Source organism: Brassica napus, chromosome A8 (genome assembly GCF_020379485.1).
Source record: "Brassica napus cultivar Da-Ae chromosome A8, Da-Ae, whole genome shotgun sequence".
NCBI lineage: Eukaryota > Viridiplantae > Streptophyta > Magnoliopsida > Brassicales > Brassicaceae > Brassica > Brassica napus.
The window spans coordinates 20,529,128-20,555,223 of record NC_063441.1 but is presented as its reverse complement, the minus strand read 5'-3'; the positions used below and the strand labels follow the sequence as shown (position 1 = coordinate 20,555,223).

The window sequence follows — 26,096 nt, the reverse complement described above, 5'->3', positions numbered from 1 at the left end:
CATTTACTCTCTCTACAAAGAACAAATGTTCCAGAACGTAGTGTCGGTCACGAGATTGGAACAGCTCCAAATTTTAGTATCCTATAAACATGGTTTACATTTTTGAAAATATATAAACGAAGAAATATTTACTTTAACCAAGTTGCTTTGGTCTAGTGGTATAGGAGCTCCAGCTGGAGTGTCCGCCCCTGGGTTCGAGCTTTGGCCACTGCAGAATTTACATATGGGCTGCAGCATCCGAGACCGAAGACCGTTATACGGTGAGCCACATGGTGACGCCCTGGCAGCGTCCATGCTCACTTCGGTCTCTAGTATGGACCACTTCGGTGGGGCCAGGATACTCGGTTAGCAAAAAAAAAAAAAAAAAAAAATATTTACTTCAAAGTTCAAACCTAGCTAGGGCTTTGATATAAATGCTAACTGGTTTCCTAACTCAGTCCGTAGACCATATCGTAAGAAACTTATCTATGATTTTCTGTAAACATGCACGATGCTTTGTTACGTGTTAGTATTAGCTACAGTTTTCTTAAGACTGAAGCGAGAAACGACGTCACAATAAAAGAGATGGATAACAATCTTTTTTTTTATATATATAGATATTTCTTATAACGTCGTATCTACACAAAATATTACAGTGAATTGATTATAGAGGAATAGAGCTTCGTACTAACAATCACAATGACTTAGCTTAGATCGTAGTGGAGCGATCTAATCTTCACATGTTTGGCGTTGTTGTCAATTTGGAAACCCTTAAATGTTTCCGTCTAGGGAAGTGCGACATGATTGTCATGAATATCGAAATTAAATGCATTCACCAACCCTATCGATCCAACACTTTCTTTTATCCAATTTAATTCCACACAATAAAATCATCACAACTTGTTTATAACCACATTTCTCCCTCAACAGCAACCACAACCAGAGAAAGAGATAGGAGAAAACAAAAAAAAAGTGAAGAAGAAAATGGAGAAGAGTGATGATCATCACAAGACTAGCAACGGCGTTTCCGGTGGTACTGCGACGGAGAAATGGGAGGATGGTAGTACGGGAATCCGAACCGCCGAGACAATGCTCCGGTTAGCTCCGGTGGGGCTTTGCATTGCAGCGCTTGTTATCATGCTTCAAGACTCTCAGGATAATGAGTTCGGCTCAATTTCTTACTCCAACCTCTCAGCTTTCAGGTATCTTCTCCATACATATAAATTTTACTAATTTATTATCTTCAACATTTAGAGTTACATCTCAACATTTGTGACATGTACCGTTAAACCAAACAAACCATGCTTTAGTTATATTCATACCAAACTATAAAGAGACATATTAGTCAAGGGTACATGTGTTGATTATTTAAGTTAGGGTTTGATTTAGAAAGATTAAATGATTATACTATGGACGAAAAAAGTAATGAATGATTAGTGATGGTAATAACGAACCTTAATTACGATTAGGTACTTGGTGCACGCAAATGGAATATGTGCAGGCTACTCTCTTCTCTCAGCAGCCATTTCTGCCATGCCTGGTTCTTCTTCCACAATGCCTCGTGTTTGGACCTTCTTCTGTCTCGACCAGGTCTCATATTATATCTTTGATTATACATTCGGTTTTATCATCAAATGACCCGCTCTTAATAGTACTAATTAATTTAATAACGTGGTCATCTCAGATTCTAACCTACGTGGTTCTTGCTGCTGGAGCTGTGTCTACTGAAGTTCTGTACTTAGCGTACAAAGGAGACGATGCCATTACATGGAGCGATGCATGCAGTTCCTTTGGTAGTTTCTGCCATAGAGCCACTGCTTCTGTCATAATCACATTCGTCGTGGTTTGCTTCTATGTCGTTCTCTCTCTGATCTCCTCTTATAAGCTCTTTACTCGCTTTGATCCTCCAGCCATCGCTGACTCCAACAAAAATGTCGAAGTTGCTGCCTTCGGAAGTTGATCAGCAGCTCTTTTAGTTAAGACATCTCTAATTTGTCATGTTACTATTATCTTTTAGCTTTGATCATGGAAGATAATGCTTTTGTCTTTGTCATGTGCTTGCTTTTACCCATCACGTGGGTGGTTTGAATTAATGGTTTAAACATGAGAATCAGACACCTTGAAAATTGATATAAACCCAATCAAAGTTGTCTGATTCAGAATTATGAGGGTGAATTATGATAAAACAATTAGAAACAAGAATTAAATACTCTATCTGTTTCGTAAAAAATGTCATTTTATATTTTATATTTTGTTTCAAAATAAATGTCATTTAAGATTTTAATGTAAATTTGTTACATTAAATTTATTTTTTACTCTTTTGAATAACCAATAGATTTTTATTTAAATTATTCTCACTAAGTTAATCATACATTAAAAAAGATATATTAGTCTATTATACAATTTTCTTAATCTTGGTAAAAAAAAGTTAAAGTAACATTTATAATGAAACGGACGAGGGAGTATTAAGATTATTGGGAGATTAGTAATCTCACCTCTGTTTAGGTGTCTTTCACTTTACTACACAAACTCTTAACTTTTAATTTACAAAAAAAACAGAGGTTGTAGATCCGAGAGATAACTATGCAAACTTCTTTATTTGCACTGCTAGAGAGAAACCCAAGCTAAAGAACCTGAACAGTAATCACATTGGTTAGATATGTATAGATATCGATTCCTGTCTGAAAATAAATAAGGTACCTTGTTTTTTTCGTTCCGCAAGTAACTTTCGCTTCTATTTTTTCCCATGGCTGCTGATGAAAGAGCGTTTCAAGAGCTTCTGGGAAGGAGCTCGGTGATCATCCTACAAACAAAACAGTTGAAACCAAGAAATGTCAATGTCCACATCATCTCTCAGTAAGAAGGGAAGCAAGATGGGGGGGAAACCTTGCACAGAGATGCAGCTGATTCTGATTCCATTGGCTGGATTTGAGCATTTTCGAGTGACTGGAACGAATCAAGGGCATCAAGAGTTAGTTGCCATCCACAAAGCGCCTCTGCAACACTTGAAGAGCTCGAGCTGTTGCTGCTACATCCAGCAGCAGCCACATTTTCATTTACCCAAGGGCAGTAGCAGTTGTGATACTTTATGGGATCAAACTCCACAATTTCATCATTGCTATCTCCGTTCGGAGGCCCTGAAAATGAATCAATATATGTGTATACTCTTTCAAAGTGATGAATCAGTGGGTCTTAATAAACCAAAAGAAGAAACTTCTACGAACCTTGGCCATTAGCAGTGTAACTTGATCCGGGGAGTGCAAAGCCAGCGTTAAGCGGAGACTCGTTCCAAGTCTGGGTCACTTCGTCTTTAGAAGCTTCAAAACCAGAACACACAATAGCATTGCAAGACAGTGATGGGTGAACACTATCGTACACGTTCATGTTGCTCATCTTTTCGCCGCTTTCAACAGATTCAGCCTTCGATGAATCAACAATTTTGGACCCACTGTCCGCCTTTGCAACGGATTGAGACACCCTATCTTGACTATCCCCAAGCCTATCTTCTCGATCCATTTCTTCAGGAACAAAATCATCAGTAACGCCTTGGTCTGGTGCGAACTCTCCCAGATTCTCTATGACTTCCGCAACTGGTTCCATGCTTCCAACGACGCTATCTCCTCTATGGACTGAAACGTCTGCTCCGTGGATCTCTGCCTCGTGACTTGCACCCATTCCGACACTACCCCCACTGACGCCTAAACTCGGCCCATCTCTTCCCTGAGCTGTGACAGTCTCTGTGTTCAGTACTTCATCACCGTCATTTATGCTGCTAATGCCTTGTTCAGCATTAGACCGAACAGGAGCTGGTTGGAAGCATGCACTCTGCTGAGCTTGATTGCTTAAATTAAATTCTGAAGGATCGTTGAGGTCGGCACTTTGAGCTGTCGCCACAGAGGGATAATTTACGTCATCAAAATCCCCTGGACGATTTTCTACACTTTCCATAGAGTCATCATTGGCACTGTGGCAAATTGTATCCATGGCAATGACAGAGGAAGCACGTGCGGAGTCTCTGGCACCTCGGAAAGCCAGAGCTTGTTCATTTCCTTCACTTCTATTTACTTCCCTCTCGTTTTCAGCATCCACTGAGTGACTTGGCCCACCCACTGATAAATCTCTCCCATAAAAGGGAAGACAAGTGTCTTGCACTTCAGAGCCTCGGGTACGCTTTGAAGGCCCTGCTGAGTCGTCATTAACCTCATCACCATCACGGTCAACAACAGACCCTTCAACACTGTCTGCATGTTGTATCCGTAGATAAGGTGGCCTATCAGCCGTGCTTCCACCATCTTCCAGGTTCCGTTTACGAGTACTTGGCCCCCGTGATTCATATGAAGCAGCACGATCACCAGTCTCACTTCCTGAAGGTTGCCTTCGCATAACTTCCTTTCCTCTATCACTAAATTGGTAATTATCACGCGTCACAGACATGTTCAGCTGTGCAGAGGATGATGCACCAGCTGCAGTTTGATAGAAGCTTGTACCTGTATTTGATACTAATTTCCTTTTACCCGATGTTTCAGCCTCGTCAACATCTTCATTTTGCTGCTGTTCCATGCCTCCATTAGTAAACCATCCATTGATTCCACTTGTTTCACTAGTTCCACGTGTTACTCCCATTTTCTTGCTTGTTTCAGGAAGATTGGCATTGATAGGCGCAAGTGGAACCGGCCGAGAAGTGGTTAAGAAGTCCCAAATTCTGATGGTTACACCGCATAAACTACAATCCAGCAGAGGTGATCTGGATTCTGATTTATATTCTGGACCCAGAACTTCATAATTTCCAGAGGTTTTTCGAGATGAAGCCGAGAACTGTTTCATACTTGGACCAGGATCTTGTAGACGACTTTGATTTCTAGCTGGGCCTGAAGGGCACCCATTTCTAGTTGACTGGGCAGAATGTTCTTCACAGTCTTGGATATTTGGAAGCCATCTAGGCTCCCACCCACATAGACTTATCAACTTTTGAGCCTAAAAGATAAAACTCATATTAGAACTAGTAACAGTTTATGGCTGGTACGCGTGAGAATATAAAGCACATATCCCTGAGTTCTTACGCGAGCGTAGTTACTGAGAGCCTCTTCTTTAGACGTTTCTGTAGCTGAGATATTACCCACTCTAAAACTGGGATCATCATTGGCATAGACTTGAGGCAGTGCCAAAAGACGGTCAATTTGCGGCCCTCTTGAAGCACGCATCTGGTCAATTGCAGACACCGAAACAATAGGTAGGGAATAGAATTGTAGGAGCCCATCACAGCGATCCTTGAAACCCCCAATCAAGGCTGATGGAGGAGTTGGAGGAAACTGAACTAAGCTTTCTGGACAACAATTTCCTACCCAAGGACAAGAGCTCTCATGCGCGACATCAAGCTGCTTCGAGAATTCTTCTCCGTTGCTATCAGCTGTTATCAAAGATGGGTAAAGAATATCAAAGATTAGAAGCATATATAAAGAAGCTGTCCATTCATGTCTGATAATATTTCTTGCTTAAGAGAAGAAATGAGAGACTACAACCCAAATCAAAACTCTTTTAACCCTTTAAAGTTGGTTATTCATCAAAACTAGTGGCACCAAAGATGCTCAGAAAGATTGACTGAGAAATTGTCCTTTTTTGTACAGTTCAAGAGTATGAAAAACACTCAAACAGCCTCCCTCCAGATGCCAACAGTTAGAAAGTAAAAGAAGATAAGTTCGGTCACAATAACAAGAACTGACCTTCGGGACGTTTCAACGAATTTTGTGGAGGAGAGTAATGTAGACTGGATGCACAAAACTCGCATTGAATTTTGTCTAGGTCAACACCAACCCAGCCTTTCTGAGCACAAACCAAAGAACTAGCTGTCTGCAACAAGACACACCTTTAGTCAGACAACATAAAACAACCCAAAGAATCAATCAACCTAACCTAACCTAACCATTCTTCCTCAATTTTTCATTCCGGTACTACTGATACATGCATCATTCTCATGACTTCCTAGGCTTGACTATATTGTTGATCAACTATACCAAATTTCTTTGAACCAAGTAAAATAAAAAGGAAGTTATCGGCCATCAGCATTTAGACTAAAGAAAAAATCCAATCATCTTACTTTGGGTTTGGCAAGCCAATTAGAAGGCTTGAAAGTGGCAAGTCGTCTAAGTAAATCTCCTCTATCCCAAGGCCTACAAGGACGTCCTGATGATCCCATCCCTTGACCCGTCCAGTCCACACTCCCAGCGTTTACGGGAACAGCATAAGACGATGCTCCTACAGAGCTGTTAAACATTGAGCTGAAATTAATCATCCCGAAAACCCAAACTTTCAAAAATTAGAAGCATTGCTAGCAATTACTGAAGAAACAAATCTCAAACAACTGAACCAATCTAGATATATCTCATTCCAAGGCTCTGATTCAACAATTGTACTGGAATCAACAACACTTTCCCATTTCTAAAACTCGATCTGGGATACCTGGCGGCAGCAGTTAGAGGTGGAGAAGGCGATCTAGCAGCTCGTCGTCGGAATCTGCCAACGGGAGTAGCGGAGGCGGAAGCAGAAGCAGAGGCTTCACTGTTCCGTTTACTCCTAGGCTTTACGTTCTGCGAACTCTCACCCTCTTCCTTCATCCTCCTCAGTCAACGACACACTCTCTCTCTCTCTCTCTCTCTCTCTCTCGAGCTTCACTTTCAGCACAGTAGGTAAGAGAGAGAAAATCTCGAACCAAATCTCTTTGCGTTATTAATTAATCGAATTTAATTCTCTGTTTATTATCGATAATTTATTTAGTTTAATCTCTTTTTATCTCCGGCTGCTACGATGGACGAATTTACCCTCGATATTACTTACGGTCTAATATCTAGCCACGTGTATCAATCACGCAGGCCTTACCGGGTCGGTATAAGGCGGGTCGATTCATAACTGGGCTTTTACTATTGAGCCCAATATTATTATTTTATTTAGTTTTTTTTTGTGTAATCCGCGAAAAAAATCAGGATAGGAGCAAGCCACACACACACACCCACACAAGCTCAAGTTCAAAGTTATCCTTCAACTTCATCTTCTTCCTCTCTCTATCACTCTATCTAATCCAAATTGCTCATCGATTCTCAAATTGGCTGATTATATCTGATTCGATTCGTCAATAACCCCAATTCGTAGCTTTCTGGGTTTGAATTTCTTCTCTGCATGCCGAACTGGAATGAGATAAAGCTTCTGAGTTGATTGAGATGCCGTCGATGCTGGTTCTCGTCGGCACAATGCCGTCGTTAGCTTCTCTGGTTAGTCCAGGAGGTGGTGGTTGTGGTGCGAGTGTTTATGCATCGTACGCATTAGTAAAAAGGGTTTCTTTGCCAAGGAGAAGCGTTAAAGGAGCTAAGAAATGGTTGTGTAGATATTCTCTTTCGTCTTCAACTACTACTAGTACTACTGACTTCATTGCTGAGAGCAACAGCGCTGTTTCTATAGATTCTCACTCTTTTAAAGCAAGTATTGAAGGGGATGAGAGTGATATCGTCCTGAAGCAGGCTCCTAAGCCTGTGTTGAAGCCTCCTGTGGCAAGGGTAGAACGTGGTTTAGGGGTGAGTTCTGCTCCTTGGAATAAGGATATATCGAATGGGGGTAAGTTTGATGGAGAAGAAGAGAGGAGTAAGGTTATTGAGTCTCTTGGCGAAGTGTTGGATAAGGCTGAGAGGTTGGAGATTCCGAAACCGGTTAGTAAAGAGGGTGGTGAGGGTTTTAAGCCGTCACAGCCTAGTGGTAGCAGTAGTAACTCCAAAGGTGATGGCTTTGGGACACGGAAGACGAAAACTATGAAGAGTGTGTGGCGTAAGGGTGATGCTGTTGCAGCTGTGCAGAAAGTTGTTAAGGAATCACCTAAAATAGATAATAAGGGAATGCAGGTTGATGCTAAATCAGGCACTCAGTTGTCGCCACCTCAGCAACCTTTAAGAGCTCAGCCACAGTTACAAGGGAAGCCTATGGTAGCTCAGCCACCTGTGAAGAAACCCATTTTAAAAGATCATGGTATGGCAACGAGGCCTTCAGGTCCCATCTTAAAAGATGTTGGTATGGCGTCAAAACCTTCAGTTTCTGAGGAGGTTGATTCTAGCTCACAAAGTAAAGAAAGGAAGCCTATTTTGGTTGATAAATTTGCTTCCAAGAAAAAGGGTGTTGATCCTGTGGCCTCTCAGACTGTGTTGGCTCCTACCAAGCCTGGAAAGGGGCCTCCTTCTAACAAGTTAAGGTTTGAGCAACGTAATAAGAAAAATGCATCAGCTAATCCAAGGCGAAGAATGGCTGCTGAAGATGACGCCGACGAAGATGCATCCGAGTTAAATGTCTCAATTCCAGGAAAAGGTAGAAAAGGGAGAAAATGGAGTAAAGCTAGTAGGAAGGCTGTAAGACTCCAGGCTGCCAGAGACACAGCACCTGTTAAAGCTGAAATCTTAGAGGTAGAGGAAGAAGGCATGTCCATCGAGGATTTGGCTTACAACCTAGCCATAGGTGAAGGTGACATCCTTGGATATCTATATTCGAAAGGGATTAGACCTGATGGTGTGCAGACCTTGGACAGAGAGATGGTGAGGATGATTTGTAGAGATTACGATGTTGAGGTCCTTGATGCTGATTCAGTTCAAGTTGAAGAAATGGCAAAGAAGAAGGAAATTTTTGATGAAGAAGATTTGGACAAGTTAGAAGACAGGCCTCCTGTCATCACGATAATGGGTCATGTGGACCACGGAAAGGTACGCACAGTTTGCTTTAACCTTATTTGTTTCTCACGTCCTACTCGGATATGCAGACTCCTTTAAACATCAGGTTTTTCCTAATGCATTTCGTAAATTTATCTATTTTGCAGACCACTCTTCTGGACTATATCAGAAAAAGCAAGGTACAAAACTTCATTGTCTGTGAGATTATCAACGTAACAAAACTTCTGTATTTCTTTTAGAAGTGGGTTGAGGATACCTTTAGCCTAAGAGTATAGATATCTGAATTGCTTTCGGATTTTTTGTTTGTGTGTTCATTCTCTTATTGCCAAGGTTATTACTAGATAGTGGTTTCAGCTAATGTCTCTTCTCTGAACATCTGCCAGGTTGCTGCTTCAGAAGCAGGGGGGATTACACAAGGAATTGGTGCGTATAAGGTGTCAGTGCCTGTTGATGGGAAGTTGCAGTCCTGCGTTTTCCTTGATACTCCTGGACACGAGGTAGATTCTTTTTCTTTCAAGTTAAATCTTCGCACGTTCATTTCTGATGCTGAATTTCATTGATCAAACGTCCATAGCTTTTTAACATGTAGCATGCTTCTTGACTATCTCACATCTATTGCTGGACAACTATAGTTTTGCGTTTCTGACTTTTAAGAGCTCATCTAGGCATTTGGTGCAATGAGAGCTCGGGGAGCACGGGTCACTGACATTGCAATCATCGTGGTTGCTGCTGATGATGGAATTCGTCCTCAAACAAATGAAGCAATAGCTCACGCAAAGGCTGCTGGTGTCCCTATAGTCATAGCTATAAATAAGGTATAGGTCCATGTAACACCTGCGTTCTTCTATCTAGGTGTTGGGAAAGATCTTACCTATGAATATGTAATCTCTCTAATTCTGAATCATTTCCCGTTCCAGATAGATAAAGACGGAGCTAGTCCCGAGAGAGTGATGCAAGAACTTTCTTCGATTGGTTTGATGCCTGAAGATTGGGGTGGTGATGTGCCAATGGTTCAGGTTGGGATACATACTCTCATCACATATATGTTTCAGGCTCCATATATTCCATGGGGTCTCATATCGTGCTAAATATTTGCCTTTGACAGATCAGTGCTTTGAAAGGCGAGAATATCGATGATCTGTTGGAAACTGTCATGCTTGTTGCAGAGGTCAGTTTGTTATTCACCCCATGATAAGCTGATAGCGATAGCAGATCTGCTTGATTATGCATAAAAATGCTTAAGTTAGCAGATTGTCCAATTTGTGATTAGTTTTCGTAGAGTTTTATCCTCATAGTGGCTACAAAGGACTTAAGTACTTGCTCCAAAATGGGCTCAAAATCTTGTTTTAAGGAGTGCTTTAGACTAAAAAAACGTTTACAACGAGGCTTCCATGCATAGTTTTTTTTCTCACTCTTTCTGCCTTTGCTTCTCATTGGCTTTTGTTTGTGGGCTAACTATATTTTGGTTGTTTCAGCTGCAAGAGTTGAAAGCAAACCCACACAGAAATGCCAAGGGAATTGTTATTGAAGCTGGACTTGATAAAGCGAAAGGACCATTTGCCACATTTATTGTACAGAAGGGCACTTTGAGAAAAGGGGATGTTGTTGTTTGTGGAGAAGCTTTCGGAAAGGTCTATCCAAAATTTAGTTTTCTTCTCAAGCTACATTGTCAAATGGTATAAAATGGCTTGGAACTTACCTACCTTGATCTTACTCTGTTTCTGTGTGTTAGGTACGAGCTTTATTTGATCACAGCGGTGAACGAGTTGATGAAGCTGGACCCTCCATACCTGTACAGGTATGTAGTTTCATTATCTACCCTAACTTAAGTGTCGTTGCTCACACACTACTGGGAATACTCGAAGTAGCTCATGTTTATTTTCTTGCCGACAGAATTTTTATCCTTTGTTCTCATGTCTGGATTGATTTTAGGTGATTGGTTTAAATAATGTACCCATTGCTGGCGACGAATTCGAGATTGTCTCTTCCCTTGATGTGGCGCGAGAGATGGCAGAGGCACGTGCAGTATCACTACGAGATGAAAGAATATCTGCAAAGGCTGGGGACGGAAAGGTCACGCTTTCATCCTTAGCTTCTGCTGTATCAGCGAAAAAGATGTCAGGCTTAGATTTGCATCAGCTTAATATCATTTTGAAGGTCGATGTACAGGTAAAGAGCCAGCTTGATTAGTTATGTTAGGCATTTTGTTTTCCTATTCCCTTCTTATCCGTGCTGATGCAAATCACCAATGTGACTACTAGGGATCCATTGAAGCTGTCAAACAAGCTCTGCAAGTCCTCCCTCAAGAGAATGTGACCTTGAAATTTTTGCTACAAGCGACAGGAGATGTGAGCAACAGTGATGTTGATCTAGCATCAGCGAGTGAAGCCATCATTTTTGGATTTAATGTCAAAGCATCTGGTTCTGTTAAGAAAGATGCGGAAAACAAAGGTGTTGAGATCCGATTATATAGAGTTATCTATGAACTTATTGACGATGTACGAAACGCAATGGAAGGACTTCTCGAGTCTGTTGAGGTTAGCATTGATTTCATAAGCACTTCTGAAGCGTTATCTTGTTGTCTGATCTGATCAACAGCCTCTTTAGAGTTACACATGAAGATATCTCTTCTTTCACTAGAGTTGGATCTCTTTTGTTTTTTATTGGTGAATTACTGAATTTCCCGAAAAAGTAAATCTCTGTAATATATAATGGGTTATCATAAAGCATAGGTTTTAGTGTCACTTCATGAGCTTTTTTGGAGTTTTGAAAATTAAATTCATGTGGCTATTGACAGGAACAAATACCAATTGGCTCAGCAGAAGTTCGAGCTACTTTCAGCAGTGGAAGCGGTCGTGTGGCTGGATGCATGGTGAACGAAGGGAAGTTTGTCAAAGATTGTGGCATCAGGGTGATCCGGAAGGGTAAGACTGTACATGTCGGTGTCCTTGATTCTCTTAAGCGAGTTAAAGAAAATGTGAAAGAGGTAAACGTTTTTCTTAACCCACAATTTTTATATTAAGAGTGGTCATAGACCATCAACGTCCATCTTTACACGCTAAGATATATTCCAAATCTAGTCCATATTTGGACTTTTAGACTTTGTTGCTTCGTCAATATAAACTTCTCTGTGGTTTTTATTGTTCTAGGTGAGTGCTGGATTAGAATGTGGTATCGGTATGGATGACTATGACGATTGGATCGAAGGAGACACCATCGAGGCCTTTAACGCGGTTCAAAAGAGGCGAACGCTAGAAGAAGCATCGGCTTCAATGTCTGCTGCAATCGAAGAGGCTGGAGTTGAGTTGTAATTTTAGTCATCAAGGAAACTCAAGCAAGCAGGGTAAGCTTTGCGCCACACAACACTTTTGTTGGTACATTGTTTTTATGGTCGCATCTTGTATATGGTATATGTTTCTACATTCTGTTGATTGATGCAGGAAAAAATAACCCAAATGTGACAATATTTTATTTATAAAATCAAAAGGTAATTACTTATTTTAGTTATCTGTACAGAATCATTATTTGTTATAGTCAATGCATTGGGTCGTCCATCTGTTATATCATATCAACATAGCAATTAAGCACCAGTATAACCAAAGTAAAGGTTAAAGAAAATCCAGTGGCAACTGCAACTGTAAATATTCTGGTTAGCTTCTCTTCATCTGTGGTTGTAGCAGGTGACTGAGTTGGAGCAGGGCAGGAATTGAGCAGTACACCACCGAACAACAAGGAGTTTCCTTCAAAGTGTGCTCTTGGAAAAGTATCAAACTGACTTCCTGTGGGTATTGGCCCTTGGAGAGTGTTGTTGGCCACATTGAAGTAGGACATGAAATGGAGCCTTGTTAACGACCAAGGGATTCTACCAGATAAGTTATTGTTGGAAAGATCCAGCCTCTCTAAGTTGGTGAGGTTCGACAACTCATCAGGGATGCTTCCTGAGAGACAATTATGAGAAAGCTCGAGTGCATGAAGAGCTTTTAACTGGCCAGCCTCGACGGGTATACTTCCTTTCAGATTATTCCTTCTTATGTAGATAGCAGGTGGGAGGCTGGAGAGCTGATTGTATTGATAATGAGCCGTTAGATTATTAGGATTGATATAAACAGGCAGCTTTAGATTGTTCCTTTCTGTTGCGTCATAGCCTTTTCGGAACATCAGAGCCCTTAGTTGAAACAATTCTTTTGGCAGCTCTCCTGAGAGAAGATTATCCGAGATATCGATATAGAAAAGATGGGGAAGAGTTCCCAGCCAGCCAGGAATTGATCCCACGAGCTGGTTGTGGGACAAATCCATGACTGCTAAGCTCTTCAGTTTGATCAGCCAAGCTGGTATCTCACCTCTCAGTCCACATCCACCGCTGGCAAATATTCGGAGATTAGCGAATCCATCAGGAGATATCAAGTCTCTGTCGCTTGGAAACGTTTCGTTGTAAAAGTTCTTTCCAATGAGGAGAGTGGACAGGTTCCTGCAACCCTGCAGAATGCTGAGAGCGCCTGTGATGTTGGTCAGTTTATTGTCTGAAAGAGACAAGAATGATAAGGACTCTAGCTCCAGTACTTGAGGAGATACCTGCCCTGTTAACTTATTGCTTGCAAACCTCATCGCTGTTAGAGACTTGCAGGAGTGAACCCTCCAAGGGAACTCACCGCTGAAGCTATTGTTTCCAAGATCTAAAATGCTAAGTCTCGGAAACCTGGAGAAGTCAAGCTCTGATAATGTTCCTTCCAGCCGATTTTTCCTCAGATTTAACTTGACGAGATTAGTGCAGTTTGCAAGTGAAAGCGGGACTGTACCGGTGATGTTATTGGTGTGGAGCTGGAGGGTTTGCAGGCTGGAGAGTTTACCTATGTCCTTTGGTATATCTCCTTGTAGGTTATTGGAGTAAAGCTCAAGGGACGTTAATTTCCTGAGCTTGGTGATGTCATCACCGATCTTTCCAGAGAGATGGTTAGCTGGTAGAACGAGTTTCTCCAGCTTAGAAAGATTGTAGATATCTCTTGGGATTTCACCAGAGAGATGGTTGAAGCCTGCTCGTAGAACACTTAGCCTCAAACACCTGCCTAGTCCTCGAGGGATATGGCCGCTGAAATCATTATAGGAGAAATCCAGTGTACTGAGCTGCGGTGAGCTTAGGCACATGAACGAAGGGATTGTACCTGTGAAGCTATTGTAGCTAAGATCAAGAACTGTGAGCTGGTCAAGGGAAGAAAGAAAATCCAGCGGGAGAGGACCAGAGAGATGGTTATGAGAAAGATTGAGTTGAGATAGATGGTGAAGTTTCAGAACAGCGAGAGGGAGTTTTCCCTTTAGTCTTCTAAAGGGCAAATAGATTGCAGTGATGTGGCTACTCGAGGAATCATCGCATGTTATTCCTTCCCATGCGCAACAGTCAATGGATGGATTCCAATTCAGAGGAGAAACAGAAGAAGAAACGTTGCCGGAGAACCACAGGAGAGATTCTTGATCTTGATGGTTGCAGCCAGCTTCTGAAACTGTAAGGAAGAGGAAAACAACACATAGAAGGAGTAAGCGAAGCATGTGGGAACTCAGAGGTTGTATTGTGGTTGATGAAGCTCTCACAAGACCTTTGGCTTTGAATATCATGTCCTCATCAAACAAGAACAAGACAAGAAAAGTCGTTATAGAAGACAGAAAAAAACTTATTGGCAATACAAGTGTTGACTAAGGGGGAACAGTCACACAACAAAATAAGACAACTTGTCACACTAGCATGACCAAGGCAAAATAGTCAACATCTTCATAACTAATGATACATTTGTTTTTTTTTCTCGAGACTTTTGTGAATTATCTTATACCAATTGGTCCATTGTTAATCAAATTTCTTTTAGTCATTTTCTACCTAATGTTAGATTCAGATTAATATCTGATGACTTATTTGGGTTGTAATCTGACCAGCCCATATAAACAATCTAGGCCCAAAGAATGCGGTCGCAAGTCCCTTGTCAACCACACTAGTGAGAGTGGAGTGACCGTTAGATCAACCACACTTCTCTGTTCCCACTAACTAACTCTTCCTCATTCCCATCTGCTGTGTTCATAGACACTGACGTTTGATCTTATTCAATAATGCCAATACCAAATGCGACTTGCAGGAGAGAATCTCATCTTCCTCTTACTCCATACCAACTGGTCAACCATGGAAAGGTGGTTTCAATATTCACTAACCTTTTTAAAATTTTCCTGTTTCGCTTCTGCACCTCAAGTAGCATTCTCGATGACAAAGATATTAGTAGGTTCTTGTTATCATATAAGATGCTGTTAAGTCCTTTGTTTCATTATAATTAACTCGCATCAACCTTATTAAATAAGTAGCATAAATAAATAAATAAATTATAGGTTTATTCTTATGTTCATTGAAGAATCTATTGTTTCTCTTCATTAGTTTCATGGTTTAAATCAAACCCTGGAGCCTAGATTTTTGAAGTTGGACAGTGGTCTTTGAAGATTTAAGCATGGCTGACAATTTAGACAAGCCATTGCTGGATCCTGATACTTTCAACAGAGAAGGAGTTGACTTGGTATGATTTGTGTTTCCTTTAAAAATTTTACTCTTAATACTTGGCTTCATAGTGGTGAAAAAAGGTTTAACGCTTGAGATTGGCAGGGTCTACTGCCACTGGAGGAGGTTTTTGAACACCTAAGAACAACTCCTAGAGGGCTTTTATCTGAAGAAGCTGAAGAAAGATTGAAGATATTTGGTCTTAACAGACTTGAAGAGAAACAGGTAATAAAACAGCTTATCTTGAAAGTGTCTCCATACTGTTCCTCCAAGGAGTATTGAAGCTTATGAGCTCTAATATTTTGTACTAATGATACAGGAGAACAAGTTTCTGAAGTTCCTAGGCTTTATGTGGAATCCTTTGTCATGGGTTATGGAAGCTGCAGCATTGATAGCCATCGCCCTTGCAAATAGTGAAGTAAGGCACTAACAGTTAATGTTTCTTCTTTATTTTATAACGATACACCTTGAAACTCACTGTGAAATTACAGAGCCAGGGTCCTGACTGGGAAGACTTTGTTGGCATCGTTTGTCTTTTACTGATCAACGCAACAATCAGCTTCTTTGAAGAAAACAATGCTGGGAATGCTGCTGCAGCTCTTATGGCTCGCTTGGCTCTAAAAACTAGAGTCTGGCTCTTCACCTTTATATGATTTTTGATTCTGAAACTGTCTTATCATATTTACCTTAAATCTGATCAAGATCTCTTCTTATAGGTTCTTAGAGATGGACAGTGGCAAGAGCAAGATGCGTCTATCTTGGTACCTGGTGATATAATTAGCATAAAACTTGGGGATATCATTCCTGCTGATTCTCGCCTTCTTGATGGAGACCCCTTGAAGATTGATCAGGTATGCACATAATATGAATCTCTTTTCTTTTAGTGCAGTATGTAAGCTTAATATTTGTTCCTGCAGTCAGTGTTGACCGGTGAATCGCTACCTGTGACCAAGAAGAAGGGTGATCAAGTCTTCTCTGGCTCTACTTGTAAGCAAGGTGAAATAGAAGCTGTTGTGATAGCCACTGGTTCTAGCACTTTCTTTGGCAAGACAGCATGTTTGGTGGACAGCACAGATGTAACTGGACATCTTCAGCAGGTTCTTTCTCTTTTACTTTATTCAGAAAGTGGTGAAATACAGTCTGCAAGCTTGCGAGAGCATAACATGTTTTTCTTATAGGTTCTTACATCAATTGGGAACTTCTGCATTTGCTCTATAGCTGTTGGAATGGTTCTTGAAATCATTGTCATGTTCCCTATACAACATCGCTCCTACAGAGTTGGGATCAATAACCTTCTTGTACTGCTCATTGGAGGTATACCCATTGCCATGCCCACTGTACTATCTGTCACACTTGCCATTGGGTCTCATAGACTTTCACAACAGGTAACAGATCTCACTGTCTTCTCTCTCTTTATTCTTTAACTAGAATAGATCAGAAAGAGATGAATCTAATGCTTCTTCTTGTTTTTTAAAGGGTGCCATTACAAAAAGGATGACTGCAATAGAGGAAATGGCTGGGATGGATGTGCTATGCTGTGACAAAACTGGAACACTTACCTTAAACAGTCTTTCCGTTGATAGAAATCTCATTGAGGTACCTCCTTCTTTGTGTTCTCTATTGAACTAATCTTGATGTTTAAATGTGCTAATCCATCTGCACAGGTTTTCGTCGACTATATGGACAAGGACACAGTTTTGTTGCTTGCAGGCAGAGCTTCACGGCTAGAGAATCAGGACGCTATAGATACAGCAATTGTTAGCATGCTTGCTGATCCTAGAGAGGTAAGTGAACTCTCTTTTACAAGACTACTTGTCACCTTCTTAGAAGTTTTGTGTCATACATTAAAGAAGTTGTTTATTTGTAGGCTCGTGCAAACATTAAAGAAGTTCATTTCTTGCCATTCAATCCTGTGGACAAACGTACTGCAATAACATATATTGATTCTGATGGTAAATGGTATCGCGCTACCAAAGGAGCTCCTGAACAAGTTAAGTATCATCCTATTCTTGGTACCTACCAAACTGATTCACAAACCATCACTTATTCAACTGTACTACATGTAGGTTCTAAGCTTGTGTCAACATAACAATGTGATTGCGCAAAGAGTTCATGCCATTATCAATAGATTTGCTGAAAAAGGTTTGAGGTCTTTAGCAGTTGCTTATCAGGTAACATCTCTGTACTCTTTCTAGATATGATTTTATCTTCAGTGTATTTTTTTGGCCTTAGTTACTCCAATTCATTGAGTCATCTTTCTTACTTTTTTTCTAGGAAGTTCCAGAAAGAAGCAGCAATAGCCCTGGAGGACCATGGAAGTTCTGTGGTTTGTTACCACTGTTTGATCCTCCAAGGCATGACAGTGGTGAAACCATCCTAAGAGCTCTTAACCTTGGAGTTTGTGTTAAGATGATCACTGGTAAGTCTGAATACCAGCTTGCGTGCTTGTTTGTTTCTAAGAAAAGGAGCAGACACTCTCTGATGGTGCTATAAAACTTTCAGGTGATCAATTAGCGATAGCAAAGGAGACAGGGAGACGTCTTGGCATGGGAACCAATATGTATCCTTCTTCCTCTTTGTTAGGCCACAATAACAACAATGAGCATGAAGCTATTCCAGTGGATGAGCTAATTGAAATGGCAGATGGATTTGCTGGAGTGTTCCCTGGTCAATAGTCAAAAACACAATGCTAATATCAACAGAGTTATAGTCTTGCTCTCATTTCTAATCCTAATTTTTTTTGTTTTTTCTCTCATGAAACTCAGAACACAAGTATGAGATTGTGAAGATTCTACAAGAAAAGAAGCATGTGGTTGGAATGACCGGAGACGGTGTGAATGATGCTCCTGCTCTTAAAAAAGCTGACATTGGAATAGCTGTTGCAGATGCAACCGATGCTGCAAGAAGTTCTGCTGATATAGTACTAACTGAGCCTGGCTTAAGTGTAATAATCAGTGCTGTCTTGACTAGCAGAGCTATTTTCCAGAGGATGAAGAACTATACAGTTAAGTACCATCATCTGATTCCACATATAGCTAAAGAATTTCAACTTTTCAAGTAGTTTAATGAATGAATCTGCAGGTATATGCAGTCTCAATCACCGTAAGAATAGTGGTAAGGAGCTTCATAATGAATGATCTGTCTCTCATTTTAGTTTAAGCTACATCTTCTTGAGCTATCTCTTGTTATCATTCGTTTCATGCAGCTTGGATTTACACTATTAGCATTGATATGGGAATATGACTTTCCACCTTTCATGGTTCTAATCATTGCAATACTCAATGATGGTAAGCTTCATGTTGATGTTGTACAAAAACTAGTCTTAACACTCTTTGATCACCTATGCATCAGGGACCATCATGACTATCTCTAAAGATAGAGTTAGGCCATCTCCTACACCGGAAAGTTGGAAGCTCAACCAGATATTTGCGACAGGAATTGTCATTGGAACATACTTAGCATTGGTCACTGTCCTGTTCTACTGGCTCATTGTTTCCACCACCTTCTTCGAGGTATATTCGACTTAGATTACTGAGAAGAATGCATATACGTAACCATCTCTTGAAATTTATTATTCTGCAGAAACACTTCCATGTCAAATCAATCTGCAACAACACTGAACAAGTCTCATCCGCAGTGTATCTCCAAGTGAGCATCATAAGCCAAGCACTCATATTCGTAACACGCAGTCGAAGCTGGTCATTTCTAGAACGTCCAGGGAGTCTCCTGATATTTGCTTTCATTGTTGCTCAACTTGTAAGAACTCTTCACCGTTAACCCTTTCCATCACACAATGCATACATAGGACTCTTGATGTTGACTTGTCTGTTTCATGTACACAGGCAGCTACATTGATTGCTGTCTATGCCAAGATCAGCTTTGCTAACATCACAGGCATTGGATGGGGATGGGCAGGTGTTATATGGTTATACAGTCTGATATTTTATGTACCTCTAGATGTTATAAAGTTTGTCTTCCATTATGCATTGAGTGGAGATGCTTGGAACCTCGTATTAGACCGTAAGGTTGGTGCATGTCTTATCCTCTCCTTGTTACCCAATACTTATACTCTCTTCTTTTAAAGACAAACACTGGTGGTTTTTGTCTTGTAGACAGCTTTTGCTTATAAGAAAGATGAAGGAACGGCCAATGTAAGCATCACTCAGAGAAGCCATTCAGCAGAAGAACTCGGTGGAAGTCGTTCTCGACCTTCTTGGATCGCTGAACAAACCAGAAGGCGTGCAGAAATCGCCAGGTTCTCTTTTTGTCTATATGCCTTTTGGTTTATCTCTTCCATTTCATACAAAAGTATATCTGTGGTCATCATCTGATAGGCTCGTGGAGGGCCATTCGGTTTCAAGGCATTTAGAATCAGTGATCAAGCTCAAACAAATTGACTCAAAGATGATCCGTGCAGCTCATACTGTCTAATACCACTTTCTCTATTGATGTGTTCCCTGGCTCTTGAGGTCAAGAAGAGGAATAAAGAACAAAAACTAGAACATTTATATGATCCGTAGAGTTGGTAATGTAGTGTTGTTTTCTGGTGACAGCAGAACTCAAACATACCCCCTTTGTAGTTCATTTCTTTCGCAGTTCTGTCCACAAACTATGCAACATTCTGGTTACGTGTTTCAGAAGCTATCAAGTAGTTCCGACTTCCGACAGAACCAATGATTCTCAAGGAAGAAACTCTATATCTTGTCCGAAATAATCAATAGAATTTGACGTTGAAGGCACTATTATAATACAGGTACAAAAATAAGAACAATGGATTCAGAACAGACATAAAAAAGTTAACGAATGTGTTTACTTTTTTATTCATCTTCTGCTATGAAGTTTGGTTCTTCACCTCGACAGAGATACTCATCGCACATAGATGAAGTTCCCCAGTCTTTCCTTAGCCGCAATATATCCTCTGTAAAAGTAGAACCTGATGCTCCAATGAAAACACTTGACATTGCACATATTGTCTTATCCAACATAGCATCCACCTACACATTCCGAAAACCAACCACAACAAGCAAGTGAATACGAGAGTGAAGAGTATTGACATACATTACGGTTGCGCAAGACATACTAAACAAAGACCCTTACAAGATATAGTCCATTAGATTTTTTTTGCTGTTAAATAACAAACTGGAGACAGGGGTTCGAGTTTCTAGAGGACAAAGTCTTTGGTCCATAAACAAGTAATAAAGGGATTCTAGTGGGCATTGGTTACCTGAGAGTCATCCTCTATGCCATGTCTATACAACAACGAGTCCCACTTTTCCGCTGAGTTGCGAGGTGGACGTTTTACAAGCGGAATGACTTTTCCATCAACGACTACTAGTGACTGAAGCAGACCGGTTTCACTCTCTGCAGCATCTGTTGAAAGATAGATCACTGGAGCATTGGCCCTTTCCACTATCCGACTGATGCAGTCTGCAGCTTGTGGTATCGGATAAAAGCAACTTGGCGATTTCGCATTGCTGCCCATATTATCATTTCATTAGAGACAGAGCCAGCTATAAATCAGATACAGTTTCTTCAAAATCCTAACTTAGACACCTTGCTACACATAAGTGGCTAAGCAAAGCACATATCACACTTCTAGATGGAGATATATATACTAATTAACAAAACAGAACCGAATGGTATTCTAATATCGCAATCAATCAAGTGTTAGCTACACTATCAAAACACATAAACGGAAGCAATAACAAGTTTATGTAACCTAAAAAGAGACACATGCAAAAAGACCTCACCAGAACTTCAAGAACCCATGTCTACGGAGATGCATTGCGACAAAGTTCTTCCCCAAGAACGTCTGGATAAACCTCTGCGCCGTCAACACAATGAGCCTGCTCGGTTCAACCAGCGTCTTGCACTTATGCTTAATAGGTCCACCAGGCTGCATCACCCAATCCCTCTCCAAATCAGCATAGAAAACATCCCCAATAGCAATCACACCATCCTCACCCTTAAACTTCTCCACCACTTCCCCAAAACCTCTCTTACTCGGCTTCTTTATATCCTCACTCCAAGGAGCCTCAAGCTTCCCACCAATCAAAACCCCAAGCCCCTTGAGCTTACCAACATGCTCCTCGTCAACATAACAAGGCTGCGGCGACGAGAAGTAACAAATAAACCTATCAATACGAGCACCACCCTTCTCCTTCTTGAACTGATCGAAAGAAACAACAACGGTTCTCCCCAAGCAAGTATTAATCCGATCTATATCTATCACTCTCTCGTACTGGTAATCAAACTTAGGACTCGGGATCACGAGGACTCGATCTAACAACGCGGCGAAGAACATGTGTTTCTCTAAGCAGATCAAGTGGTTGCTCATTTGCCCCGAGAGACAGATCGCGAAGAGGAACTTGTCTTCTCTAGGCTTCCACTCTATCGTTCTCCTCTCCGACAAGCTCTGATCTACTTTTCCACATGAGCCAGTGATACTGTCTGAATCAAGACCAGAGAGGGAGGAGTTTCCTGTCTTGTGCGGTGAGAGAAGCGCTTCTTCGATCTGTTTACTTAGCGAAATAGCGGATTTGACATTAGATTCAATCGAATTCGAGGAGTTGTGGTTTAAGAGAGAGACGAGGTCACGCTGTTGCTGCTTTAGAAGATAGAGAGCTCGTAGCTCAGATTCATTGGCATCAAGCTTGAGGGTTGAGAGATTCAGAGGGAAGAAGGTGCGAGTATCAGTGAATGAGAAGAGGAAAAGGAAGAGGAGGAGAGTTAGAGAGACGGCGGCGATGATGTAACGCTTGTTGAGTGGGATTTTTCGATTGTTACCGGATCGGGGCGAGGCTTCCTCGATCTGGAAGGCCGATCTCGGACTTCTGCTACTGCCGTTTGTTCTATTAGTGGCGGAGTGAAGCTCGTTGTCTCTGGTGTCGTGATGTGGGATTAAGTTCCGGTGGTCCTCGTCTTCGTCCGACGAGTTTCGATCCATCGCCGAGAGAGGGAGGGAGTGACGGGACTAGAGGAATAACTGAGCTGTTAATTTCCCGGAGAAAAATAAAACAAATTATTTAGTTTTTAGAATTGGAATCCGATAGATTTATATGGGCTTGATTTGCAATTGTTTTAAATTCTTTTCACAGCTAAAATGTTTTTTTTTTTAACACAAACCGCTTTTAATATTCTATAGAGATTTTTAAGCTACAAAAGTTTAATATTTTCTAAACAAAACTCCTAAAGTATTTATATTTTGCTCTTAAAATATTCTCTAATCTTCAACTTACAACAACAATATCTATACGTCTGAACAAAAAATCTAACCGAAGTAAAAATCTACCAAAGATTAGCTATAAATTATTTGGAATAGAATACATTTGTCACAACTGGCACAAAATTTAAGTGAAATCTTGTATTTGTTTGATGATGGACCAACAACACATGAATGTGTTGGATAAGTAGTACAACTGAGAACCATAAGGTTCTATTTATCCAATGCAAACCAACCGTATACTATACAAACTATGAAATGTAAAAGCGCAAACCATGAAGGGGGGCTAAAACTGAGAAAATTCAGAGCAAGAGCCACTAGACAAAAGAAGACTACTCTTGATATGGAGAGATCTTATGTGAAGGAAAGACTCCTCCATTTCTATGTTTTTGTTGCATAGAGATCATAGCTGAAGCAAGGGCAACGCCATTACTGCACCGAACACCGACACTAGCAACACTATTATCCACGCTGGTAATCCTTGTTTCTTCTTCTTCCTCTTCTCCTTCAAGCCACCCTCTGAGTCCTCCTTTGTTGGGTCTACTGTTTTCTCTGACTCTGCTTTTGTGCTGCTCTCTTGAGGAGACTCTGGTGACGTCTGTCGCGTTTGTTCAGCTAGTTCCTGCTGCTTGTACTTCTCTACGTACTCTGGAAATAGCTTTCGGAATGCTGGGCTGTAACCAGTAAGTACATTGGAGACAAATGACTATCCTTTGTATCATGAATTCTCTAATTGTATATGGTGGGATGATCTTACGTTTTACAATTGAAAGCGAGAGATGACTTAGCCAGCTGTTGTTTCTCAGCTACACTAGTGTTCACACTTCCGGTTGTTGGACTGGTATCCATCTGCGCCACAAGGAAAACGATAGAAAAAAGCTCAATAACATAACTAAGAGATATTACCATGTCATATAAGTACATGATAAAGTGAACTAACAGCACCGGTAGTCCATTACAATATAAAAATGTGTAGATTTTTCGATAAAAATTTCCATATGTATGAGACGCACTTCAGAGTAAAGAAAAGAAAAACTTTTAGAGCTTACCATGAATGAGAGGAGTCCTGTAAGTATGCTGCATACATGAAAATGTCGTTTAGCTACAGATTTATCAATCCTCTCATCTTTCAAAAATAAATGAACATTGTGAAAGTCAACTATAATATATGTGAAAAGGAGAATTCATACCTTGACACAGACCACATCGGGTTCCAGCTTTCTGGATGAACTGAAAATGTCATGTAAAGTTATTCAGATATTGAAACACTTGCTTGCAACGAAACAACAAATAAGAAGTGCACCACTGAGCTTACAATCACTCATAGACAAACATATTTTCTTTTGCGTGATGAACCGACCGCTTGGTGTAGTCATTCTGGGGCATAAGAAAAAAACAGGAGTGCTTCATAAGAAACTGGACTACAAACTGAAATAAGATTAATGCTCAGGGCAACTTCTAAAGAACCAAAGAAAATACGTAATTCCAGGTGGCTTATAAGGATACTCTGGAGGGAACTTGATCTTTCCATAGTAATATCCACCTGTTAAAGAGAAACCGAAGATGAAAAATGGATCCTGCTAAGGAATGCAGAAGCCAAAACTAACAAGAAATTTCAGACAGGAATATCACCTGCAAAAGGAGTTCCATCACTACCTTCCAGAACATAATCTGTAAGATTAACGCCAATATTTCAACTGCTTGTTAGTAACCATCTACCTTTATTTAAATACTAAATGCAGTAATACTAGAAAGGCTGAAACTTCCTAATTATACAATCAAGTTAACAATAACACTTCTTTTTTTTTTTAAACACTAACAATAACACTTACAGCGTTACATAACTGAAAAGAAAATTACAAAATCTTTGTGTAATTGTGTTTACTTTTAAGCTGATATAAACCATTAATAAGCTAATCTTCACATTCTACCAAAGTTATCATTGAAGTAAGACCTGTTCTGCCTAACCTCATCATAGTATAACAATTTTAATAGGGTTACGAGAGATCCAACAGGAGAAAATACAGACCAAACATAAAAAATAAAAAGAAAGAAAAAGCTTACGCCACTCGAGAATGTCATTTGGGGAAGGACGAGCAACAACATGGGAGACTGGTTCCTAAAAGGCCCAAAAAAGAACATATCATAAATAACCCCGAAAGAAACAAAAGAAGATATGAAACCTACTCTAGACCAGAAACAAAGAAAACATTAACATACAGGTAGAGAGCAACATCTGAAACCTTTGTTGAGGAATAAAATTTGACATAAAACTTAAAGGAATCATGCCCCCTGTACCTTGCAAAGTGCTCTATATTCCTTTTGGAGACGTTTTATACAAGCCTTTTCTGCCATCTACGGACTAGGTGAATAACTGCAGCTACTGTTTAAGATAATCAACAGCGTGAACGTATACACCTGCAAATGAAATGGGTCAGTTAGAAAAAGGAAAGCATTCCATGTATGAACAAACAACAGAATCTTTGGCATCAAAGGTAAACCTTGCGAATAGTAAGGAAACTAAAACCTAAGAAAATAACAAACACAAAACAGGATTAACCATGCAAACCTGCAAAATAATGAATATCAACAAACAAATAGATGCAGTTGATCCTATAGACTAGGCTTCAAGCCAAGTTTAGACATTTTAGCATGGGATCAGAAAACTTAACAAGCACATAATACAATTCATGTAAATTATTGGACTACCTCACAACAACATATACAGAAAGAAGAATACTACTTCAAAATATTACGCAAGCACCTCATGATCTAATCGAATATTTACAGAAGAAGCTTAAATTAACAACAATCCCCAAAATCTATGACCTAATTGAAAGCAACCCAATTGAAATTCAATCGATTCGATTACAAGTGTGAAAGAAAAAATATCTGGCAATCCCCAAAAAAATATCTCAACCCAGAAACTCATTTGCTTAAACAATAATTATAAGGCAGAGCAGCTCGAATCAGCTGAAATTTCTTCGATCAATATCTCAGAACCCTCGCCAAAGATGATTTCTCATAGAAAGAACATACACAATTCGAATTGCAATCCAAGCTTTCCCTCTTAACCAGAGACGCAAAAGACGAAGAAAATCACATCGAATATGAAAATGCAACGAAGAAACTCCTAAGAAGATAACAGTAGATCCAAGAAAAATATGATAGAAAAATTCAGCACCTTGATCGAATTTTGTCGAGGAGGATGTCTCTCTCTCTCTCTCTCTTCCTCTGGAGTCTCTCGTTAATTAATCTTCTCTCTTTCTATTCTAGCCAGGTAGAGAGAGAAAATAGCCAAACTTGGATGGTTTATCTAAACCGGAAAATATTCAACAATTCATTCCGGTTCGTATCTAAACCCTTGTTGGGCCAGAAGAGTGATAGCCATAATACGGGCCTATAATGGCCCAATACCTATTTATGAAGTCGCGCACTTGGCATAATAATAAAGCACGTGGTTTTGTCTGAATACAGAGATTCCACCAGAAGTTGATTAGACCATTGAAATTTAGTTAGCAGGATATGCATTAGAATTTGGTTACGATAATGTAGTTTGATCTTTCTCAAAATAGAAAGAAAGAAAGGAAAATATTCGTTGAAAATATAAAAATATTCCAAAAATTCAAAATCGGTGGACGCAATAAAAGTAAATGGTCAAAATCAAGGAAAGAAA

The 26,096-nt window shown here is 40.2% G+C and overlaps 7 protein-coding genes across 10 annotated transcripts; 3 read left to right on the top strand and 4 right to left on the bottom strand.

Moving 5' to 3' along the window:
• The first annotated feature begins 876 nt into the window (after nucleotides 1-876).
• Nucleotides 877-2,089, top strand: LOC106385280 (CASP-like protein 2A1). Its single transcript, XM_013825200.3, has 3 exons — nucleotides 877-1,181; nucleotides 1,449-1,569; nucleotides 1,664-2,089. The coding sequence occupies exons 1-3, from the start codon at nucleotides 964-966 to the stop codon at nucleotides 1,937-1,939; spliced, it is 615 nt and encodes a 204-aa protein (XP_013680654.1). The 5' UTR covers nucleotides 877-963; the 3' UTR covers nucleotides 1,940-2,089.
• A 277-nt stretch (nucleotides 2,090-2,366) lies between these two features.
• On the bottom strand, nucleotides 2,367-6,710 carry LOC106389208. 2 transcript variants are annotated; one of them, XM_048738141.1, is made up of 8 exons: nucleotides 6,436-6,710; nucleotides 6,074-6,239; nucleotides 5,700-5,826; nucleotides 5,040-5,386; nucleotides 3,204-4,944; nucleotides 2,866-3,116; nucleotides 2,680-2,782; nucleotides 2,367-2,612 (listed from the first exon to the last, which is right to left on the bottom strand). In XM_048738141.1, the coding sequence occupies exons 1-7, from the start codon at nucleotides 6,588-6,590 to the stop codon at nucleotides 2,714-2,716; spliced, it is 2,856 nt and encodes a 951-aa protein (XP_048594098.1). In that variant the 5' UTR covers nucleotides 6,591-6,710; the 3' UTR covers nucleotides 2,367-2,612; nucleotides 2,680-2,713. The 2 variants fall into 2 exon arrangements, with proteins under 2 accessions (XP_048594098.1, XP_048594097.1); XM_048738140.1 differs by having other exon boundaries at nucleotides 3,204-4,953; nucleotides 6,436-6,709.
• A 249-nt stretch (nucleotides 6,711-6,959) lies between these two features.
• LOC106387612 (translation initiation factor IF-2, chloroplastic) lies at nucleotides 6,960-12,173 on the top strand. The gene is made up of 12 exons (XM_013827510.3): nucleotides 6,960-8,708; nucleotides 8,822-8,854; nucleotides 9,059-9,172; nucleotides 9,341-9,490; nucleotides 9,593-9,691; nucleotides 9,781-9,843; nucleotides 10,151-10,306; nucleotides 10,408-10,473; nucleotides 10,608-10,844; nucleotides 10,937-11,212; nucleotides 11,473-11,661; nucleotides 11,825-12,173. The coding sequence occupies exons 1-12, from the start codon at nucleotides 7,191-7,193 to the stop codon at nucleotides 11,984-11,986; spliced, it is 3,063 nt and encodes a 1,020-aa protein (XP_013682964.2). The 5' UTR covers nucleotides 6,960-7,190; the 3' UTR covers nucleotides 11,987-12,173.
• An 11-nt stretch (nucleotides 12,174-12,184) lies between these two features.
• Nucleotides 12,185-14,526, bottom strand: LOC106387614 (receptor-like protein 3). The gene has a single exon (XM_013827511.3). The coding sequence runs from the start codon at nucleotides 14,280-14,282 to the stop codon at nucleotides 12,234-12,236; it is 2,049 nt and encodes a 682-aa protein (XP_013682965.2). The 5' UTR covers nucleotides 14,283-14,526; the 3' UTR covers nucleotides 12,185-12,233.
• A 198-nt stretch (nucleotides 14,527-14,724) lies between these two features.
• Nucleotides 14,725-19,895, top strand: LOC106387615 (ATPase 10, plasma membrane-type). Of its 2 annotated transcripts, XM_048738143.1 has the most exons (22): nucleotides 14,725-14,843; nucleotides 15,082-15,217; nucleotides 15,304-15,423; nucleotides 15,518-15,616; nucleotides 15,690-15,827; nucleotides 15,915-16,049; nucleotides 16,116-16,295; nucleotides 16,377-16,583; nucleotides 16,675-16,794; nucleotides 16,863-16,982; nucleotides 17,066-17,188; nucleotides 17,265-17,369; nucleotides 17,473-17,617; nucleotides 17,701-17,865; nucleotides 17,964-18,202; nucleotides 18,280-18,312; nucleotides 18,404-18,485; nucleotides 18,550-18,710; nucleotides 18,781-18,954; nucleotides 19,041-19,223; nucleotides 19,311-19,453; nucleotides 19,533-19,895. In XM_048738143.1, the coding sequence occupies exons 2-22, from the start codon at nucleotides 15,152-15,154 to the stop codon at nucleotides 19,627-19,629; spliced, it is 2,835 nt and encodes a 944-aa protein (XP_048594100.1). In that variant the 5' UTR covers nucleotides 14,725-14,843; nucleotides 15,082-15,151; the 3' UTR covers nucleotides 19,630-19,895. The 2 variants fall into 2 exon arrangements, with proteins under 2 accessions (XP_048594100.1, XP_048594099.1); XM_048738142.1 differs by lacking the exon at nucleotides 14,725-14,843 and having other exon boundaries at nucleotides 14,912-15,217.
• LOC106387616 (O-fucosyltransferase 5-like) lies at nucleotides 19,873-22,229 on the bottom strand. Its single transcript, XM_048738144.1, has 3 exons — nucleotides 20,949-22,229; nucleotides 20,423-20,672; nucleotides 19,873-20,192 (listed from the first exon to the last, which is right to left on the bottom strand). The coding sequence occupies exons 1-3, from the start codon at nucleotides 22,142-22,144 to the stop codon at nucleotides 20,016-20,018; spliced, it is 1,623 nt and encodes a 540-aa protein (XP_048594101.1). The 5' UTR covers nucleotides 22,145-22,229; the 3' UTR covers nucleotides 19,873-20,015.
• Nucleotides 22,230-22,546: 317 nt separating this feature from the next.
• LOC106387617 (ubiquitin-conjugating enzyme E2 34) lies at nucleotides 22,547-25,760 on the bottom strand. 2 transcript variants are annotated; one of them, XM_013827515.3, is made up of 10 exons: nucleotides 25,605-25,760; nucleotides 24,719-24,838; nucleotides 24,485-24,539; nucleotides 24,053-24,091; nucleotides 23,900-23,963; nucleotides 23,736-23,797; nucleotides 23,611-23,650; nucleotides 23,470-23,497; nucleotides 23,178-23,269; nucleotides 22,547-23,094 (listed from the first exon to the last, which is right to left on the bottom strand). In XM_013827515.3, the coding sequence occupies exons 2-10, from the start codon at nucleotides 24,773-24,775 to the stop codon at nucleotides 22,824-22,826; spliced, it is 708 nt and encodes a 235-aa protein (XP_013682969.1). In that variant the 5' UTR covers nucleotides 24,776-24,838; nucleotides 25,605-25,760; the 3' UTR covers nucleotides 22,547-22,823. The 2 variants fall into 2 exon arrangements, with proteins under 2 accessions (XP_013682969.1, XP_022546051.1); XM_022690330.2 differs by lacking the exon at nucleotides 25,605-25,760 and adding an exon at nucleotides 25,460-25,483.
• Between the last annotated feature and the right edge of the window lie 336 nt (nucleotides 25,761-26,096).

Coding starts and splice junctions, on each gene's coding strand:
- LOC106385280 (XM_013825200.3), top strand. CDS start 964: ATGGAGAAGAGTGATGATCATCACAAGACTAGCAACGGCGTTTCCGGT. Junction 1,182..1,448: donor TCCAACCTCTCAGCTTTCAG/GTATCTTCTCCA, acceptor AATTACGATTAG/GTACTTGGTGCACGCAAATG. Junction 1,570..1,663: donor CCTTCTTCTGTCTCGACCAG/GTCTCATATTAT, acceptor TGGTCATCTCAG/ATTCTAACCTACGTGGTTCT.
- LOC106389208 (XM_048738140.1), bottom strand. CDS start 6,590: ATGAAGGAAGAGGGTGAGAGTTCGCAGAACGTAAAGCCTAGGAGTAAA. Junction 6,240..6,435: donor CCTCTAACTGCTGCCGCCAG/GTATCCCAGATC, acceptor AATGTTTAACAG/CTCTGTAGGAGCATCGTCTT. Junction 4,954..5,039: donor CTCTCAGTAACTACGCTCGC/GTAAGAACTCAG, acceptor TTTATCTTTTAG/GCTCAAAAGTTGATAAGTCT.
- LOC106387612 (XM_013827510.3), top strand. CDS start 7,191: ATGCCGTCGATGCTGGTTCTCGTCGGCACAATGCCGTCGTTAGCTTCT. Junction 9,491..9,592: donor TAGTCATAGCTATAAATAAG/GTATAGGTCCAT, acceptor TTCCCGTTCCAG/ATAGATAAAGACGGAGCTAG. Junction 10,474..10,607: donor GACCCTCCATACCTGTACAG/GTATGTAGTTTC, acceptor GATTGATTTTAG/GTGATTGGTTTAAATAATGT.
- LOC106387614 (XM_013827511.3), bottom strand. CDS start 14,282: ATGATATTCAAAGCCAAAGGTCTTGTGAGAGCTTCATCAACCACAATA.
- LOC106387615 (XM_048738143.1), top strand. CDS start 15,152: ATGGCTGACAATTTAGACAAGCCATTGCTGGATCCTGATACTTTCAAC. Junction 15,617..15,689: donor TCGCCCTTGCAAATAGTGAA/GTAAGGCACTAA, acceptor GTGAAATTACAG/AGCCAGGGTCCTGACTGGGA. Junction 19,224..19,310: donor ACCTCGTATTAGACCGTAAG/GTTGGTGCATGT, acceptor TTTGTCTTGTAG/ACAGCTTTTGCTTATAAGAA.
- LOC106387616 (XM_048738144.1), bottom strand. CDS start 22,144: ATGGATCGAAACTCGTCGGACGAAGACGAGGACCACCGGAACTTAATC. Junction 20,673..20,948: donor CATGGGTTCTTGAAGTTCTG/GTGAGGTCTTTT, acceptor TAATATGGGCAG/CAATGCGAAATCGCCAAGTT. Junction 20,193..20,422: donor GCATAGAGGATGACTCTCAG/GTAACCAATGCC, acceptor CGGAATGTGTAG/GTGGATGCTATGTTGGATAA.
- LOC106387617 (XM_013827515.3), bottom strand. CDS start 24,775: ATGGCAGAAAAGGCTTGTATAAAACGTCTCCAAAAGGAATATAGAGCA. Junction 24,540..24,718: donor AATATAGAGCACTTTGCAAG/GTACAGGGGGCA, acceptor TGGGCCTTTTAG/GAACCAGTCTCCCATGTTGT. Junction 23,095..23,177: donor CTCGCTTTCAATTGTAAAAC/GTAAGATCATCC, acceptor TACTGGTTACAG/CCCAGCATTCCGAAAGCTAT.